We start from the raw sequence: 20,125 nt of genomic DNA on the forward strand, positions 1-20,125 counted from the left end.
AGTTAAGTCAGAAAGTTATTACAGATGATATCGTGATCCATGAGCTGACCTATCGATATGCACTCAACTAAGCTTTAGCGTCATCGATGTATTTCAAAGACAGCAGTTAATATTTCATGTTTATTGCAAGAATGCTAAAACTAATTTACATTTTGTATTGGGGATTTTAATAGCTATACAACCAAACTTACGCGGTCCACTTTAGACAGCGGGTATCCTGATGAGTACGCAGGCAGCGAACGCGACAATAACGCGTCCCGCACGCCGTGCACGAATATTGAGAAAAGTTGCCACAGACGGCACAAAAATGACGGACTGGCTTTTGAGGCGGCGGCGCAGCTGCGCTCTCATAGTTGGGCCTCTGTTTGTCCTCCTCGAGCAGTTGTTGAAAATTTTTGCGATATTTGGCACGAAAGTATTCGGCTCCTTTTCGCTTACCCTTCTTCTCCTTGGCGTTCTTTATGCTCTCCTGGAATTTGGGTAGTTTTTTGGACATTACCAAGTCTGCGTGCGGATCATCTTGAAAGTTATCTCGCTCGAGAGCTTCCAGAGCTTTTCGTGCACGTCGCAGCCGTGCGGCTTCATCTAACACCCGTTTCTTCTCCGCGTCCTTAATGCGATGCGATTCGCGGCCCGTCATAATTTTGGTTGTAGCTAGTGATTATATATAAAGTTTATGGATCCTTCTCGTGGAGTGGAAAACTAATGCGATCCATTAACTCATCAACACGCGCCTGAAGCACCTCAACAATATCCGTGGAAATAAACAAATGATTCTCGTCCAAGTCTTGTATGATAAATTTTCGACCCAACGCCAGTTTCTCATCCAAATGTAGTAAAAATTGTTTCATAGCCGGATCACTACAACGAATTTCTTTGAAGCGATTATTAAAACGACTTAATTGTCTACTTACCATTCAACGAGTACTCCTTTCATAACATTTACCATGTTTTATGGCAATAAAATCATTTGAGCAAGCTGCAAATTCTAGAACAAAATGCTAACTACTGATTTTTCGATATGCCGATAACAACAACATTGACATTCACAGAAAAAGGGAACAAGTATTGTTAATCTGTGTTGGCAGTTGCGGTATTCTATGCGATTAAATTGAACAGCTGTTCAATACTATTTGCAACATTAATTGAAATACAATATGATTTAGATTAGGAGTTCGTTTTCTATACAGACACTTCATAAAATTTAAAGCTTTGAAAGTGACAATATTTAATAAGTATATAGCTCTATTATTATGCGGACACCGGCAATAGTAAATTCGACTGCGCAGCCGAACCGCAATCGATAATTTTGTCCACCGATAAATTGTTTTAGTATTGTTCTAACGCGCAGCCAGCCAAACAGGGAAAATAAATAAATAATATTTATTTAGGTGGTTTCGTGTGGCGTTTACATGATGTGGAAGCATTTTACAATCACATTTACGCTACTTGCCAGTTTTGCCACCCTGGCATCTGGCAAATCCGATCCCGGCATCATTGACGTTGTTATAGATCAGGTAAAAACGGAAAAACCAAAACAAAAACTATGTATAATGAATGTACAAATAATTCCTATTTGCTTAGGATCTGCAACCGATTGTGGAGCAGCGTCCGCTATTAGCAAATACGAAGATTTACATAAAACGTAAGTGCACTGAATTTTGCAACGTGAGCAATTTGCAATAACTGAAAACTTTTTACTGCCGCCCTTTACCCCCTCGCTTTAACCTCCTACGCTCTTTCTGCTCTCTCTCTCTTAACGTCTTACTCCTTTCATATAGTTGAATGCTCTTCCGAAGGGGAAGTTCCATTAACTATAAATTTTAAGCTGACGCAACATCCATGTCTATACGAAGCTCGATTTGTAAGTAACCTATATATATGTACATATATTTATTTTTGTTAATACTTAATACTAATAAAAACGTTTATTCAGCTGCAGGCACTCAACGACAAACCGAATCTGCAAAAAAATGTTAGCTTAAGCCATCTTGTGAAATCCACAAGTAAATATGCCAACTGCACGCATCTTATTGTACTCAGCGATGACACCGACGACGCCAACAAGCAGGCGCAGGAGGAAGTGCATGAGCTGAAGAAGAGCCAAAATCCACTTGCGGTAATTTCGATGGCAACATTTTCTTTCTATAACTGGTGTGTGTGCATGTGTGTGTGTGTGACTCAGTAGCGAATACCTAAGGCGCTCTATATATGTGTTATCTGAAACTTCTACTTATCACACTGCGTACTAATGGTTAGGCTGTTCCATGCGGAAGTACGAGAATGCTGGATAAAAATATTTTTCTTAGGAAACATGCTTGTGTAAAAAGTAGTTAGTAGTAGTTAATGTTAGGTATATGTATATATAAAAATCTTAGGTATATATAGTCTAGATACTATACTATGCCTAAATATGCACTGAAATAGAAGCTTTATCATAAGTGGTAATATGTTAACCCCTCTAGTTAAGACTTTTTATTGATATAGAAAGCTGTTGTGAGTCCGTAAATAAGCAGTTTTTACAATAGCCTGATTGCTTGACATTTGATGCGAAAATATTAATTTGGATATGATATATATTAGATATGGATAGTTGAAATACTACTTTACTTTGTAAAGCTTCATCAGATTTGTTAGATATATAAAACAGATTTAACAATTTTGCTGATAAGAATCCGTAAGCAATGCCTAAGAAACATGGATATGTTTTGCGTCATCAAAATTATAGCTAAAAACTGTTAAAAACAAGTTTTTGAATCGATATATTAATATATGTAAATGGGTAACTATATGCAACTGATTATGAGCCTTAAACATTGTAAACCAGATAGAACAGCGTTAGTACATAAAAATATCTATATTTATAGTTTATAATTAAATTAGGCAGACGTATTTTAGTGTATAAAAAATCTTATAAATTCACTTTTGTAGGCAAAGCCCAAGGCAATTGCGAGCATTGCTGAAGATGGGATCTACGAGCTGGAGCTAACCATATTAACAAATCCACCTGGTCAACCTTTTCGTGCAACGGTGCATATTGAATTCCTCGGTCCACATGGCTACATATCAGCCATCGATTGGCCCTTTTTGCCGGTATAAATTTGAGCAAGTTATTTCTGCTATATGTTACTATATCTTTTAACTAACTTTTACAGTTCTATCTGGTCATGTGTGTGGTTTATGTTATATTCGGCATAATTTGGCTATTTGTTTCATTTGCACAATGGCGCGATTTGCTGCGCATACAATTCTGGATAGGAGGTGTCATATTGCTTGGAATGTTGGAGAAGGCCTTCTTCTATGCAGAGTATCAGACAGTGTCCAATACAGGGCATCCGGTGCAGCATGCCGAACTAGTTGCTGAGTTTGTCTCCTGCGCCAAGCGCACACTAGCCCGCATGTTGGTCATCATAATGAGCCTGGGCTTCGGCATAGTCAAGTAATGGAATATGAAGGGCTAAATCTGAAGCCTATCTTAATTATAACTTTAATTTGTATATTTTGACAGACCTCGCTTGGGTCCCATGCTGCATCGCGTTGTGGGCGTGGGCACTTTATACTTTGTACTGGCCTGCGTGGAAAGTTATTTACGTATTACCCGGGTCAAAAGCGATCGAAGCGAGCTGCTCCTATCTACCATACCGCTCGCTGTACTGGATACTGTAATTTGCTGGTGGATATTTACATCACTCGTACAGACAACGCGCACGTTGCGACTGCGCAGAAACATGGTTAAGCTCTCACTGTATAGACACTTTACAAATACGCTAATATTCGCTGTTATTGCCTCGTTGGTCTTTATGTTGTTTGCTTTGCGTTTGCGTAAGACCGAGAGCTGCACACCTGTGAGTCCAACTGCAAATTTTCCATTGGCTATGTCTATATATTTGAATTTCCCAGGGTTGGCATGATATCTGGCTGGATACAGGCTTTTGGCATATACTGTTCTCTGTTCTATTGCTGGTCATTATGATTCTTTGGCGACCCACAAATAATAATCAGCGATATGCATTTACGCCGCTACTGGATAATCCAGAGGATGAGGACGATGAGGGTTAGCTAGATCAACAATTCACAATTATTAATGCATAAGTTACCTCTCTATCTTACGCTTACAGATGAAGAGGATCAGTTTGTGGCAGATGCGTATGGCATTAAGATGCGTGGCTCCCATCAAAATGGCAACGCACAAACCACTAAAAATGCACGCGCGGCCACAACCACCGAAGATGATGATTTGCGCTGGGTGGAGGAGAATATACCCTCATCAATGGGTGATCCAGCATTGCCTGTACTCGATTCCGATGAGGAAATCATAAATACTAAGTTTGAAGTTTCCAAAATGCAATAAGCTGTGTACCTAAGAGACTTTTACATATATATATATATCTATATATATATATATATATATATTTCTATATATAAATATATATACTGCACATGTATTTATAACTATTTAATGTACGCACTAAGTGAGAGCCGAGGCGTTTTAATTGCTGGTCTACTATAGCACCTCGACTACTCAGCCTGTTGCCCCTCTGCTCCAATGTTAAACACCCAAATCCTTTTCCTTGTTTCCATCACACAAGCACATTTCGAATTTGTCAGCCCGTGTAAAATATTGTATATGAAATCGACACAAACAGCAGCATAAATAGCAAAGGTAACCTTTCATTTTCCTCCTAATTAAATCTAAATCTTAACTTATTCGTAATCACTTAGCGTTAAGTTTGTAGATATTTAGTGCTACAAAATATTTTTAAGTATTGAACGAACCCCGAAATCGATTCTCTACACGTATAGAACTTATCAAACACACATACACGCATAAATGTTGTCGCGATTTTGTACATAGTCGATAATGAAAAACAAAAAAAAAGAAAACTAAGAGTATTTATATAAACATATATAATGTAATAATAATCTTGATAAAAAGAAAAACAAACAAAAATGAAAAAACGATACGCATAATAGGAAAAAGTTTCAATTTAATTTACTGATAACTAAAAAAATGTATTTGTATTCATGTATTCGATATAAGGCCACACATCTTATCTTATTTAAAATGATAAAAAAAAGTACTAAAATTGATAAACAAAATAATTATAAAACTTGTAACTTGTAGCGCAGTTTGCGATTTTTTTCATGAAAAATAAACTAAAGCATAGCCATACCAAAACCAAAAAATATGAACATTTTAATTGAACTTGAAAAACGTGTTCTGGGAAGGGGAATAAGGAGGGGAAAATATTATATCTAGGAAGTTTAGATATATTAATCCGCTGATCGAAGTATTGATTATATCAGATATTCAACTAACAAAAATAAATATTGGTTTAATTGTAACTTTTACTTTTAAAAACATTTCAATATATGCTATTTTGTTTCAGGTTATAGTAAACTGTAGCAAAACTTTAATCTTATCTTATCTTATAAAACGTGTTTTTGAAACTGGAAAAATTAATAAAAAATGGAGTCAAATATGAACTTGTATATGCAAAATAAAAAAAATAATAATATAATTAAGATATTTATAAAATAAAGAATTGCTTGAATTTTTTTTTGGCTATAAAAAGTATTGAAAATGTTATATTTTATATATTAGAAAGTGACAAAAAAAATTAATCAAAAATATTTAAAAAATTGGTTTCTAAAGATGATAGAAATGAATTCATCATATGAAGTGTCATTACTTATCTGAGATGAGCTAGCATCGATTAATCCTCAAAAGCTGCCAGACTAGAATATATAGAATATTTAAATGATTCATTATAATCTAGTCAAAAATCTACTCTCTGAAGATGGATAGTGATACCGACCTTTGGCTATGTATATCTGTCCTACAAAGGCATTCCATGAAAATCCAATATAAATATATATCAATAATTTGATATATGTTTCGCTGATCGGTACATAATGTATTTGTCACATAATACAGAGCGTTTCGGTAAAAGTACATAATGTAAAATTTATGCTTCGAGCTTCTTATTGTTACAATACACATACATACATATATTATTTATTTATATAATTTATTTTATTTAATTTTTTTTGTTATATATATAAACACAATTATTTTAAATGTTGAATAGCAGCAGACGTTGCCAAAACTAAAATGCAAACTAATCGAAAATTGAATTTGAAATGAAATGTGAAAATAATTGCGTCGACTTTTGAATACAAAAAATATGATTACAAATTATGATATATATATGCATTATACAGATACAAAAAAATACTCAAATATAGATACTTAATAGATACTGTCTAAAGAGCTGGACTTGAAGTTTGATATTAAAAATGCAACAAGGCGGAGCGTGAGGATTAGGAAGATGTTCAGAAAACTGGGCAATTTACATTAATACATTTGTTTGTTCTTTTTTTTTTTTGTGGTTTCCTTCATTTAACAAGTTTTCTATTATAATGTTTCGTTAACAAATTTAATGTCTAGAAATGCGCATTGTTTTTGTGTCTGTTTTTCCTTTCTTTACTAATTGCTCAATGCTGTAATTTGAAGTCGATTACTGTCTATATATAAGGCTTCACACTCAACTCAGCTTCAGTTCTATTCGGGTTTAACATTACGTCTCAATATTGCTGCAGCCAGGTCCTGTTTCATGGCTGCCTGATCCCGCTGATCGGCCAGCGATTGCGTGCTACGCAACCCATTCACAATATCCTTGGTCTTGCCAAAGTAGATTTCATTAAGGGTGTTGCGTATTTTATTCTCCATCTCTTCGACCATTTTGCCGATATTTGCGATATGTGGCGATGATTCACTCACATTGGCATCCTGTTCCGTTTGCCGAGTCAGTGAACCACCCAGATTCATGGTGCCTGAACCCTGCTTATTGGTCTGCAGCCACAGCATCGCCGTCGAGGTGAGTTTGTAGTGTGCCGTGCGGCCGGTGGTTTTCTCTTGGACCTCCACTACATGTATTGAGTCCCAGCAGCCGCGTATCATTTTGCTGCCATCACCAGCTTTTTTGATTAAAATGACCGCGGCAAATCCATGATCTAGATCCCACAAATAAACAGAGGAGACGCCTCCTTCGTAATACATTTCGCGATACTGATCGAATGCATAGTTTGCTTCGATTTCCAACTTGCGTAGGCGCTCCGATGGCATTTGTCCATCTTCAAGCGCTGGGTAGTAGGTGTTCGACCAGGGCGAACGATACGAATCACCATCCCGATTGTAATCGCATAGCAAATAATCTTTGCCATGCTCCTTATCTTTGGCTATCTTCAGGGGCTGGTCCACAGATGATAACAGATCCTCGCACAAATCGGGCGCCAGATCAATCAAGTCAATCAGATTCTTCTCAATCTGCTGAGGCGGCAATCTTCGCATCAAATCCAGCGCACAATCCATTTGCATTTCCGACTGCAAGAAACGAAAGTATGGTAGTAGAAAAAATCTATTTGTCATTTTTTTTTGCCAATCACAGCTGATAAGTGTTTCACTTCTTCTCTACCTCGCCCCCGCCTCTTCTTCTTTAATACCCGGCAAGCCACGAACACTTCCATATATGGGCATTTGTTTTAGGTCACAGGCCAACAACACAGATATACGTATCTACATATTGACCACATGTATATTCAAGTATCGTAGTAGTGATTAATGCATTAGGGCGGCAACCATCTTAACTTGTATTCTTTCGTTTTGTTTAATTTGTTTTCATATCATCCGCATTACTCACCATTTTGTTAACTGTGACTGTTTTTCTTCCTTGTTTGTTGTCTTTCTTCTTATGTTGTTACAAATTTTGTAAGCGTCTTCAAGTAGTTATCGAATCGTTATTTAATTAGCTCTATAAATTGTAATTCGTCAGTACTATATACAAATTAAAACAACAGCCAACACTATTTACAACAAATTTCTACTTACTCGATTCGTCAGCACGTAACACAATGGCGTCCATTCACCATTCACAGATAACGACAACAAGCGAACAGCTGTTCAGTAAACTGTGTGACCAACTTGTGAGCCATAGCAATCAAAATGCAATAACCAAGAACAATCGATTACAGCGATAGCAAATTACTTCGCCAAGATTTAAATTCAAGTTAGGTAAATAAAACTATTGTTTCCTTTTTTTTATTATTATATTTTTGCAACAAGTTTATTGAATTTAGATTTTTCGTTCATATACTTTATGTTCAATATCTGTTTCCCCATTTCCATGCTGTGTGAGTTTTTGTTACAATGCGTTTTTTCTTCTGTACGTTTTTTTTGTTTTTTTGTATAGCTTAGATTTAATATTTTACACAAAAGTTTATGCCATAATCGTAAATTTTTTTAATCCGAATTTTCATTAAAAATATATTTAAGCTGTTTACTTAAATTTCACGCTTGCACATATTCCAGACATATGTATGTATAGAAATCAGAGTGAAAATCCAGTTTAGTTAATTTTTAATTTTTTTTTTTTTTAATTTTTCTTTACACTTTTTGCTTTCTATATATATGTTTATATATATTTTTGTTTAGTATATAGCCAAATATAAATGTGTGTGTTTATTTTTGGTTTGTGTGTGTTTACTGTTTAAATAATTCATAAACTTAGTCAATTTTGTATTTTTTTTTTTTTTTGCTTTTTTTTTAGTTTTTTATATATTATTAATTAGGTGTATACGTTGACCATATAAATGTAAAATCTCAGACTTTAATTTTTAACTAAAGTGCACTACATACAGAAAGTGTTTAGTGGAATGTGAACTAAACGTTGAATTTTGAGTTTTCCAATCGTAAATTTTGAAGTTTTTAAAAGAAAAAGTCTGGTAAATTATATAACTTGATAGACATTATTTACTAATACTCAAATAATTTTATAATATTTAGTATTTTTTTACGCTTAGTAATTCTTTTGAAGTTTAATATTTCGGCTAATTAAATATTTATTTAGTTATGCATCAAAGAAATCATACGCTGTTTTCCTTTACTTTTTTTTTTTTATTTTTTATAAGTTTGCCAATCTTGCATTTACATTTTTTTTTTTTTATTCTTTTATGCAACATTTTTGTTATCAATCAGCATCGACAAAAAATGTAATCACAGTTTTATGTTTTCCTTCTTTTATATAAACTCATTTTCATTTAGCTATTTATTTGACTATTTTTGTTTGTATCTTTTGTGTTGTGTGTGTGTTTGTTTGTTTGTATGTTTGTTGTGGATGTTAGTGGTTGTAGTTGTCGTGTTGTTGTTTTTTGTGGCTTGGTATGAATAAAAACAAAATAAAATAAATATAAAATTATAAGGCTAAATCGTCATTTGCTTCAAAAACTCACGTTCCTTCACTTTTACTCTTGCTCTAAACTCTATTTCTATCTCTTTTCATGCCTAACCTCCATTTATGAACACTCGAACCTCTTTAATTTTATTTGCTTTGTTTTAAGTTTTATTTAATACTATTACGTATTTAGAAAACTTTTATGAATATTGCACAACTTTTTTGAAAAAATGTGTTTTTTTTTTAAATATTCCTTTCGTTTTTTCAATATTTATGTTTAATACCTGAGTTGTTCATAATCGTTTTTTGCATGCTTACAAATGTTTTGCTTTTACTTTTTTTTTTTTTAATTTTTATTTGTAATACACATCGAAAAGTTTTTTTTTTTTTTTTTTTGGTATCAAATGCATGTATACATCGTCGTGAGTCTTGATAATGCCCTGAGTTTGCTCCAAAATGGATTTTACTTATATATTTTTTAAAACTATCGTGTTTTTTTTTTGTATTTTTTAATAAATGTATATGTACATAGACTTTAGCATACATTTACATAATGCATATTTATGAAGTGGACTTTCAAAAAAAAAAAAAAAAGTTCAAAACTAAAAGATTATTTTTTGTTTTGCTCACTTTGCAGTTCAGCGCAGTTTTAGTTTGTATTTTTTTATTTTTTAATATTTTTTGCATGTGTAACTCAAGTTTGTCTATTTTGTAAAGTTATAAACTGAAAATTTATAAATTAAAAATTAAATATATATATATCTATTTTTTCATATATTCCATTGCAAATATTTATTTATTTAACTAAAAGCGTTGCTAAAAAGTCACACCAATTGCCAAACATTTTCATGGCAGTTCCTTACTTAATTTTAATTTTGAGTTTTTTTTTTTTTTTTAATTTTACGTTTTTTATGCCGAAAAATTTGTACGTATTTGCATAATATATTTGTTAATGTAAATTTTTACTGCTACTTTTTCGTATTACCTGAAATTTTGTACTTGTCTTTGTTCCAAAAGTTTTTTGTATGCCTCATTTACTTTGTCTCTAAATTTGTGTGACTTACATTAGAAATGAAAAATTCAAACAAACATGATAATTTCAATAGAAAATATGAAATAAATAATATATTTTACGCACATATATATTAAATTTAATTTGTACTCGCTTCGATTTGCATTATAGACAAATTTACAACAACTTGATTTACACATTCATTAAGAGAGGAGGGGATACCAAAATCGACTTTAATGCTGAACTGAACTGTAAAGTTTGCTTAGGCCTAAACAGTTATATTTTAAAAATCTCTTTTTAGTATACGTATTTGCCTTAACAAAAAAATATATTTATGTTTTTTTCCTGTTTTCTTTCCTCGTTTGCTGTAAAATAAAAAATTTTGTTGGGAATTTTGTTTAAAAAAAAATCAAATTTGCCAATTATTCCAATTTTTTTAAACATTTATTTAGTTTTGCATTAATTTAGCATTTAATTAAATATATATATTTTGTATATATATATATATTTTATATTTAGTTAAACATTAAAAATTAAAATTAAATTGTAAACAAGCCAATTCGCGTGCTGCTTGAACAAATTAAAAACAACATAAACGTTATTAAAATAAAATTTAAAAAATAGCATACATTTTTTACATTTTACGCTTAAAAATTATTTTTATATCGGTTTTTACTGCTGTTTTATAGTTATTTCAAATAACTTACGGATAGAAGTTCGTTTCTTTCAGTGTAGCAGAACGTAAAGGATGTTTATGTAAGTTTGTAATTATTTCTTCGCTCAGTGTAGTTGTAATTGTTTATAAGTACAATTGGCTTGTTTTTTTTTTTTTTTTCTTTTTGAATATACATTCAACTAAATATTAATTAGAAAACAAGTATTAACAAAAAATATATAACAAAAATTACATACAGCGCGTGTTTAATTAATTTATTTTTCTTTTTGTATACATATATATTTATATATACATGTACATATACATATATATAAATTTAGCTTTTTGTACCTGTGCACAATTACACAATAATTCACGTTTTTTAAATTTTACTTAAAAATTAATTTATACAATGCAAAAAATTAGACAAAAAAAAAACAAAATTAAAATTGAGTAAACAAAAAAACAAAATTACAAATACATAATTGTAGCATTTCTTGTTTTTAAATTTTAAATTTGTTTTTTTTTTATATATATACATTAAAAGTTTTGTAAATTTTTCATTTTTCTGTTTTTCAACTTTTAACGCTCTTCTAAATGCAAAATGGCGACATCCGTGATTATTTTTCTTATATTCCTTTGTTTCTGTTAAATTTAGTTATTAATGTATGCGCTTTTTCTTCTTCTTTCTGGTTTTCTCACTTACATTTTTACAAAGAAATTATTTTTGGGCCAAAAGTTGCGCCTAAAAATTGTTTTTTTTTTTACTTGAAATAAATATTTATGCAAATAACGGTTATTTATTTTTTTTTTTTTTTTTAGCAAGTGCCTAATGTTTTTTGCGTGTGTTAAAAATATGTTTTTTTTTTTTTTTTTTTTTTTTTTGTTTTTTAGTTTACATTTCGTTTTGTTTTTGTTAATATTTTAGCCGAAAGTTTAAGCCTAAAGTAATTTTTGCTTCGATTTTTTTTTTTTTGCAAAAATTTTCTTGAAGAAAGGATTTTTTAGTTTTTATTTTTACATATTTTGTTTTTATAACCATTTCGGGTTTACGCATTGAATTGAATTTAAATTTCATTTGCTGTCAACAAAATTTCTCACGTTTTCTTTTTGGACAGTTAAAGTTGAAATTCTTTATGTTTATCGTAATTTTTGATAGCCTTAAAATAATTTCTTTGTATCTTTTTTTTATTTTGCATTCGTATGTTTTATACATAGTTTAAATGTATTTTTTTCTTTTTGTTTTTTGCCTCATTTAGTTGCTTTGCCAAAAATTTTTAATGTATACAACATATGACTTTCTTAGCATAGAGTAAAATTTGTGTAATTATTTTTTATGTTTAAATTTTTAAATAGCCAAAAGATTTTAACTTTACATTAAATGTGCTCCACTTTCACTTCGTGTTTAGATTTAGCGCATATTTACAAAAACCGAAAAAACCAAATGAATTTTTTCCTGTTTTACAACCGAACTTTTGGGATTTCCATTTTTTTTTTTTTTCGTTTAAGCCAAAAAATTGAGTTGCAAATTAAATTTGTTTTTGTAAATATCTCAAAATGAAAACAAAAGCCAAAAGGTGTGTGTGTGTGGGTGTATGCAGTTGTATGTGTGTGTCAGTGTGTGTGTGTTTCAACAAGACTTAAAAGAAAGTTTTGCATTTTATGTTTTATTTGTTATATATTTAAAAATATTTTTGTTTTTTGCTATATGCGCAGTCTATTGGGGCCCATTGAGGTAGTTTAGTTAACTATTGCAGTTCGATATATTTTGTTGTTGTTGTTGTAATTATTCTATTGTTGTGTGAGTGTGTGTCTGTGTGCGTGTGTCTTTTGCTTTAATATTTAAGCTTAGTTTAGGTAGAAATAAAAAACTAAAACATAAAAATACATAACTAAGAACTAAAGCTGTTTTCTTTTTTTTAGCATCTTCGAATGAACTTTGAACTTTATATAGTATGTATATAAAGTAATTTGAAACAAAGTTATAGTTTCTGATTTCTGAGGTATATGAGTTCCTGAGTTTGATTTACATATATGCACACGTTTATATGCATAAAGTCTAAAAATAAAAACTTAAAATTATATGTATTTTTATTTAGTATTAACTCTCTAATTTTTCTTTGTGTATGTGCCACGCCCAGAGCGGTTTGCGTACGCCGTACGCCCGCCAGGACAGCAAAACGTACTTAAAAAATAATATGTAATTCAGACTCCAGAGAACGTTTTGCAGCCAGGCTAGCGCAGAGGCGGCAAAGCAATGGGCGTGGTCCGCGGGGGCTGGCTGAGCGAGTGTGTGTGCGTGTATGGGTGTTTGTAGGGTTAAATTACAGGGTATATATAGGTGTATTTTAAAATTAAATTATTGCAATTATTTCTCAATATTTTTTCTCTTTTCTTGCTGTTCGAGTTTTTAAAAGTTGGGATCGAAGAACTATATAAAGATATACATATATATAAATACATACATATATATATATATGTTTATAAGAGAACTATATCGAAAGAAACAAAACTAAAAAAAAAATAAAATAAAAGCAAAACAAAAATAACTTTGCAACGCGTCAAACGCTGCAGATCACAGAACAAACTGGTTTTCAAGTGGGGGGGAGGAGAACGTTTAAGGACTACACAAGAAAAATATATGCCGCTGAGCTGCTCTATGCGATTCTCAAAGCGAACAGGTTGTATGTAAGTGTGCGTATATATGCTCTATTGTATATTGTAACTAGATTTCTCTTTTGATTATTGTGAATACTATATTTTGTCAGCTATTGTAGTTGTGTGGTGTGTGTTTGTGTGTGTGTGTGTATATGTTTATCACCCTGTATTTATCAGTAAAATGAAAAATCTAGCAAATAACCGGAAAATTAGTGTGAAACAAAATTTTTAAAAATTAGGAAAAGTTAATGGGAAATGAAAAACTACTTGCAAGCAATTTTTGGCGAGCTTAAGTGTTTCCTACATATGCGCTTTACATATACATATGCATATATATATGCATACATGTACATGCATGGATATATATACATATATAATTCATTTCACGTACTACACCCCACAGCAGTAGTAGGGGCATTCCATTCCTTATATTCAACTTTTACAACTGAATCTTACACTCTAAAACTCTGCATTTTCTTTTGCGTTTGTGTTTTCTTCTTGTTTCCTTTATGCTATATACAGGTGCCACGCCCACAGTGGGAGGCGTTGGCTATTTTATGTTTCACTATGCTTTGCTTACAACAAATATGTTTTCAAATCATTTTCTTTTTACAGCATTTTTTGTTTGTTTTGTTTTGTTACAAAAATCATATTGAGAGCCGAAAAACTGAATTTTGAATTTAAATAAATTTGGATATTTAATAAAAATAAAAAATTTTGTTTTGTTTGAAAAATGTTTTCGAAAGGTGTGCCAAAATTTTTAGATTTTGAATTTTTGTTGTCAATTTATGTTTGCTGTTTGTTGTTGTTGTTGTTTTTGTTTGAGAACGTTTTTGAGAGGTTTGACATTCGTTTCATTATTTCCATTTAACAAGTTTCATTATTTTTGTTTTCCTTTTGCTATAATTATTATTTATCTTTACTTTAGTTCATTATTTAAATATATAAAAGCATTTCTTTTTATAAAATTTTACTAATAGTTTCGTTTAATTTTATATACTTTTTATAGGCACCCAATTTACCAATTGTTTTATTTATTTTATTTTGCGTTGGTTGTAAAAAAAAAAAAAAGACTTTGATAAAAAAAAAAACTGGAATTGAACAAATTTGATTTTTAAGCGCATGTGCAAAATTTGTGAACATAAAATTTAAGAAAATTTGTCAATAAAAACTTGTAACGCACAGCGCATGTGGCTAGTGGGCGTGGCAGCTAGCATTTCTGTTTTTTGCTCTTGCCTTGGCGCATGAGAAATTTAATAAAATTATTTACAAAAAACTTAGGCAAGGCAATTTTATTTTATTTTTTTAGCCCAGCTGCCAGCGCAGTTTTTAAATTTATTTCATTTTTTTATTATAAAAAATTAAATGCTTTGTGAATTTTTTATAGTTCGTTTTTTTTTTTTTTTTTTTTGTATTTGTTTTTATATTTTTTGTTTTTGTTTTATACTATTTAAATTGTTGCAGGTACTTTTGGTTGCGGTTTTTGTTGCTATTGTTGCTTTGTAGTTTGTTTGTTTGTTTTGTAGTATTGCAGCTATTTTTTTTTATTTTTAAATTAAATATGTTGCTTTTGTTTCTTTGTGTTTTTAAATAATAATTGTGAATTATATTTTGAAAATACATAAACAATTATTTTGTGTATTTTTGTTTCAGCTACGGCACCAATCAAAAACGTTCAAACTTTATTTTTATTTTATTTTCGTTTTAAGCTTCACTATTTTGTTTATATATATAATATTTTATTTTTTATATTTATTTTCTTTCATTTAATTAGCACCCTGAAAACGATTTTTCAGCCGGTTTGCGTTTGCTTTAAATCTTGTTGTAGTTATTGTTGTTGTTGTTTTGTTTTCAAAATAAATTAAAAATATTTAATTTAAATTGTTGTTTGGTCTCTTGTTTTTACGTTTTTCTTTTGTGATTGTTGTTTGTAAATAAATTTTTTTTTAAATTGTATCAAATACTGCAGCTGTGTGTGTAGGTGTGTGTTTCTTTAAATTTAGTTTTAGTTGTTAGTTGTTAGTTTTAGTTTTTAGTTTAATTTATATAGTAAACATTTTGCCCAGTTTTGGGTCTTTTTTTCTCTCTTTGTTTTGTTGGTCTCCGAGGGCAACGACAGTTGCAACAGTAGTCATATCTCCGTCTTCTTCTTCATCGGGCGATCATCTGGTTGTTCATGATCCTTTGGCGCGTAAACGTTTATCATCATCTTCTTCATTATCATCACTCATTATCAATCACTCATTGTTAGGCTTTAAATTCAAGTTGTGGGGGGCGGGTCTAATTTATATTTAATTCATTTTTTTGCTTTGTTGTTTCTTCTTCTTCTCTTGCTCCGCTTTACTGCTCGCTTGCATTGGGCGTGGAGCTCATGGGCGGCGGGCTAGTGGGCGTGGGCGTGCGTAGCTGCTCGTGGCTGGGTGGCGTGGCATTGTAGAGTCTCAGCTGCTGCTGCTGCTGCTGCTCAGACTCCTGCTCTTGCTCATGCCCCTCCAGCTCCTCCTCTTCAGCCTCGCTGTCGCTCAGCGGCTCAATCTTGGGCTCGACAACAACCAATTCGGACTCGGGTTCGATTTCCGTTTCCGTCTGCTCATCGATGTCCATGGCTGAGACCTTGCTTAGCTCGCTGGCCTCGGCATCGCTGGCATCGGTGCCCGTTGTTGTTGTCGTATTTGCTGTGGTATCCATAGCCTCAGCTGCTGCCGCCGCTGCCTCAGCCTCAGCTCGCTGTTGCTGCTCCTGCTGCTGTTGCTGCTGCTGTTGCTGCTGCTGTTGCTGCTGCTGCTGTTGCTGTTGCTCCTGCTCAGCAGCCATGGCTGCCTTGATTTGCATGGCCAGCTCCTGATGCACCTGATGCTGCCGCTGCACAAAGCTGAGCAGTCCGCTAGCTGCTGCCGCTTCGCTCTCATCGACGCCCCCGCCCATGCTGCTACCGCCGCCTCCACTGCCTCCTCCGCCACCGCCACTTGTTTCGCCCGCGGTTGCCATCGCATCCCGCCTCTGCATGCACTTCTCCAATGCCATTTTGAGTGATTTACGTTTACGCTGCTTCGCCGCCTCCTTGCTCGCATTTATGACTACTGCTGCCGCTGCCGTTGCGGCTGCTTCCTATGGTGAATGATTGGCCGCCGCTGCTGCCGCCGCCGCTGCCGCCACATGGGCCGGCGCAATTGTGGCGCCCGCTGCCAGCCCAATCTCCTGCTTGTGCTCCCGCGCTATATGCCGCCGCACCGTGTTGTTGCGCGTGAAGGTACGCTCGCAGAACGGGCAGGGCACCCGGATGCCCTGATGCCGCTGCCGGATGTGCGCGCGCAAGTTCGTCTCGTAGCCGTAGAGACGGTCGCAGTACAGACACTTCAGCTTCTTGCCGTCGGCCGTATTGACGCTGTTCTTGTTATTCATTTTCGTTGCATTCCACACGTTCAACATGTCGGCGGGCGCTATCGAAGCGGCCAAATTCCCAGACAGCGATCCGTCCGCATTCTTCAGGTTCTCCAGCAGCGTGTTCGGTGTCGTCGACGAGGTGTTCGAGTTCGGTGGCGGCGGCGAAAAGTTCGAGTTCTCCAGCTTCACACGCAAATCCTCGGCGCCATTCTAAGATTAATATGAAAAAAAAAGTTTGAGATATACATGAGAATCTGTTCTATGGATAGAGAAGCAGAGAGAGAAAGAGGGGTTTTCTATTCATACATCTGTTGACTCGTCCATCAGCTCGCGTTCATCGTCGTTGGCCTCGTTGGCGCTGCCATTGTTCCGCTCCGATTTGACAATGCGATCCAAGCTGCTCGGCGCATTTCCATTGCCTGCTGTGGTGCTCGGACTGTGGTTCTCATAGCGGCTGCAAGAACGTTTAGAAAATTGATGGATTTTAATGAAATACTGCATATTCTATTGAAATTTAAAAGCGGTAAAAATGTAATCAAAATTGTATAAAATACAGATGAGACTAGCTACAAAATATGGAGACTCTAGCTATCAAGATGTACGAGATATAATCTTCAAATTGAATTTTGACAAGAATATTATTCGATAACATAAAAACGGTTATAGTTATCGATTATAAGAAATAAACATGATGCATGTGTGCTATACAGGAACCTCCAAACAAAATTTCAAGTCTCTAGCTCTTACGGTTTTCGAGATCGAAGCGTGCAAACATACGGACAGCTGAACGGTCGGCCGAACCGAGGACTAAATGGAATCAGCTTGTCATATTGCTGCAAAACTTATAAATTGTATGGTCTCTTCCACGCCCACTTCCGCCTATTATACTCATTCAAATATTTCCCTCATTCAAGTTGGATTATATCTATATCTATCGCACTAACCTGGACTGTGGCGATGCACGTTCGGAGTGCATTGTGTCCGCCTCGGTGGGCGCTGTTGAGGAGGCGCTGGATGAGGGTCGATGGTAGGGCGGCTTGTTGATGGGACTGGGGCACTCCGAGGAGTTCTTGGAGCCATCTCGCAGCACGCTGCCGCGCAGCTCCTGCTCGGCGTAGGGGCTACGCAAGGCGCGCTTGCGCAGCGGCTCGTTGAAGGACATGGGACGGTTGTACATGGGCGGCACATAGCCGGACATGCCGCCCAGGCCGCTGCCGTGGCTCGGATGCATCAGTGACTCGCATTCCTGCTTCAAGTTGCCCGTCGAGCCGCCCAAATGCATGGGGGTGCCAGCGCCGCTGCCCATGCTGATGGAGCCTCCCGAGACGCCCGCTACGCCGCCGGAGCCAACGCCGCCGGGACCGCCATTGCTGCCTGATCCGGGTCCGGCGCCTGCGCTCAGAGGTCCGCTAATGATGTTGCCGCCGGCACTGCCGCAGCGATCGGCCAAAGCGCCCGCACTGGCCGCCAAGGCGCTCAGCCCGCTGGCCGCGGCGCTCGCCGCAGCAGCCATGCCACCAGCGGCTGCCATGCCGCTCAAAGCGCCCGCCAGGCTGAGGCCGTTGCCATTGGAACCACCTCCACCACCGATGACACCTGGGCCTACACCACCGCCTCCTCCATTGCCACCTCCACCATTGCCGCCGCCGCCGCCAGCGCCGGCTCCTGCTCCGCCTCCTCCGCTGCTGCCGCTCAAACTGTTTCGCATGCTGCGCCGTCCAGTGGGCGAGTCCAGGGGCGAGCTTTCGCCCATGTGTTGCTGCTGCTGCGCCTGCTGCGCGGCCAAACGGCCCGTCTCTGTGGACAGACCCTTGACCTGGAATGGCATCGAGATTACATTTATATTGAAGACTCGTTCTGGCTAATGCGACTCACCTGTAGACTCTCGGCGGATTTGAGAAAACTGTTGAGCGCCTCCTGCGAGACGTGCACCTCGCCTTTGTACATAAACTCCAGCAGCGCGGCCATGTTATCCGGCGTGGTCGCCTCCAATATGATGACGCATTGGCCATTTGTGGGCGTGTTCTCGAACAGATCGGCGAACTTTTTCGAGCAGGCGGCCAAGATTAATTTGTGTGCTCTAAATACAGCGCCTGGAAGAGAGAGAGAGAGAGAGGGAGAAAAGGTTATTATTATGGAAATGCGATATAGGATAAGATATAATCTAAGCATAATATAAAGAAATTAAGCATAGGCTATTCTGCCTAGATAAACAGAGAGAGCGGGAGAGAGAGAGAGAGAGCAAGAGAGAGAGAGAGCGAGAGAGAGAAAAAATAAACAAAATTATTAAGGAAGTGAACTTGGAAAAGAAACACAGAGAAACGGGGGAGCGAGGAAAAAACGAGAGAAATATTGCAGAAAAAGCGAGTGTAGGAGAGAGAGCGAGAGCAGTATAACAGAAAGGATAATCAAAGGTATAGCGAGAGAGAGACAATGTAAATTTCAAACTAAGGGTCCTGTTTTACCCAAGGCATTTTGGCGCTTAACGCTCAGCTATGAAATTAAAGCATACTTTGCTGCTTTGAGCCTGTCGCCATAAAATGCGGGCAACAGCCAACAGGTGGCGCCCGCAAAGCGTTAAATGCGCCAAAGACCTTGAACTCGTAAAAATCATGTCACACACATATACACAAGCAAATAAATATATATGTGTATATATATATACAAATATATAAATATATATATAGATATCAGAGCACACAGAAAAGCCATAATAAATGTCGAGCAAGGAAATCATTTCGCTCGCTCTTAGACTAAAAACACACACAAATATATATATATATATATATATATATATATTGTATGTGTGTGTGTGAGAGTTATTATTCAACATCAAATTCAACGTCTTGGCTTGTCGTCTTGGCTGTGTGTATGTGTGTGTACCTGTGACACACAAAAAGCAGCTGCTGCTGCTCCTGCTGCTACTCCTGCTACGGTGGCGTATACGCAATATCCCTTTTGCACAGCCAGAAGGAAGCGCGCCCGCCTCCTTTGACAGTATAAGTATATTTTTATGTGTTTTCTTGACTCAGTCGGCTGCCTTTTGTTACATACATATACATATATATGTATGTATATTTGAGGGCAGCGCCATTCACTGTGCTGAATTTTTCACGCTTTCACTTTTTGGCAAAGCTGTCTGGCAATTACAAAGCGACGTCAGGGGGCAGGACTCGACTTTAT

General features: G+C 35.5%; 5 protein-coding genes across 6 annotated transcripts in view; 1 reads left to right on the forward strand and 4 right to left on the reverse strand.

Moving 5' to 3' along the window:
* Nucleotides 1-106: 106 nt before the first annotated feature.
* Nucleotides 107-640, reverse strand: LOC6575868 (zinc finger HIT domain-containing protein 1). Its single transcript, XM_002001836.3, has one exon. The coding sequence runs from the start codon at nucleotides 638-640 to the stop codon at nucleotides 188-190; it is 453 nt and encodes a 150-aa protein (XP_002001872.1). The 3' UTR covers nucleotides 107-187.
* A 33-nt stretch (nucleotides 641-673) lies between these two features.
* LOC6575869 (general transcription factor IIH subunit 5) lies at nucleotides 674-1,032 on the reverse strand. Its single transcript, XM_002001837.4, has 2 exons — nucleotides 915-1,032; nucleotides 674-861 (listed from the first exon to the last, which is right to left on the reverse strand). The coding sequence occupies exons 1-2, from the start codon at nucleotides 947-949 to the stop codon at nucleotides 675-677; spliced, it is 222 nt and encodes a 73-aa protein (XP_002001873.1). The 5' UTR covers nucleotides 950-1,032; the 3' UTR covers nucleotide 674.
* Nucleotides 1,033-1,124: 92 nt separating this feature from the next.
* On the forward strand, nucleotides 1,125-5,201 carry LOC6575870 (transmembrane protein 87A). The gene is made up of 9 exons (XM_002001838.4): nucleotides 1,125-1,517; nucleotides 1,585-1,645; nucleotides 1,782-1,864; nucleotides 1,937-2,119; nucleotides 2,932-3,093; nucleotides 3,156-3,439; nucleotides 3,509-3,845; nucleotides 3,901-4,054; nucleotides 4,119-5,201. The coding sequence occupies exons 1-9, from the start codon at nucleotides 1,413-1,415 to the stop codon at nucleotides 4,349-4,351; spliced, it is 1,602 nt and encodes a 533-aa protein (XP_002001874.2). The 5' UTR covers nucleotides 1,125-1,412; the 3' UTR covers nucleotides 4,352-5,201.
* An 812-nt stretch (nucleotides 5,202-6,013) lies between these two features.
* On the reverse strand, nucleotides 6,014-7,997 carry LOC6575871 (F-actin-capping protein subunit beta). Of its 2 annotated transcripts, none has more exons than XM_002001839.4 (3): nucleotides 7,892-7,997; nucleotides 7,704-7,814; nucleotides 6,014-7,387 (listed from the first exon to the last, which is right to left on the reverse strand). In XM_002001839.4, exons 2-3 carry the CDS (start codon nucleotides 7,704-7,706, stop codon nucleotides 6,566-6,568), a joined length of 825 nt encoding a protein of 274 aa, XP_002001875.1. In that variant the 5' UTR covers nucleotides 7,707-7,814; nucleotides 7,892-7,997; the 3' UTR covers nucleotides 6,014-6,565. The 2 variants fall into 2 exon arrangements, with proteins under 2 accessions (XP_002001875.1, XP_032584875.1); XM_032728984.2 differs by having other exon boundaries at nucleotides 7,704-7,837; nucleotides 7,892-7,956.
* Nucleotides 7,998-15,165: 7,168 nt separating this feature from the next.
* LOC6575873 (zinc finger protein chinmo) overlaps nucleotides 15,166-20,125 on the reverse strand; it is a 60,301-nt gene continuing 55,341 nt past the window's right edge. Inside the window, 4 exon segments of the mRNA XM_032728947.2 lie at nucleotides 15,166-17,152; nucleotides 17,249-17,396; nucleotides 17,887-18,758; nucleotides 18,818-19,035. Coding sequence (XP_032584838.1) covers nucleotides 15,899-17,152; nucleotides 17,249-17,396; nucleotides 17,887-18,758; nucleotides 18,818-19,035 — 2,492 coding nt within the window. The 3' untranslated portion in view covers nucleotides 15,166-15,898.

This window comes from Drosophila mojavensis, unplaced genomic scaffold (assembly GCF_018153725.1).
Source record: "Drosophila mojavensis isolate 15081-1352.22 unplaced genomic scaffold, ASM1815372v1 contig_36, whole genome shotgun sequence".
NCBI lineage: Eukaryota > Metazoa > Arthropoda > Insecta > Diptera > Drosophilidae > Drosophila > Drosophila mojavensis.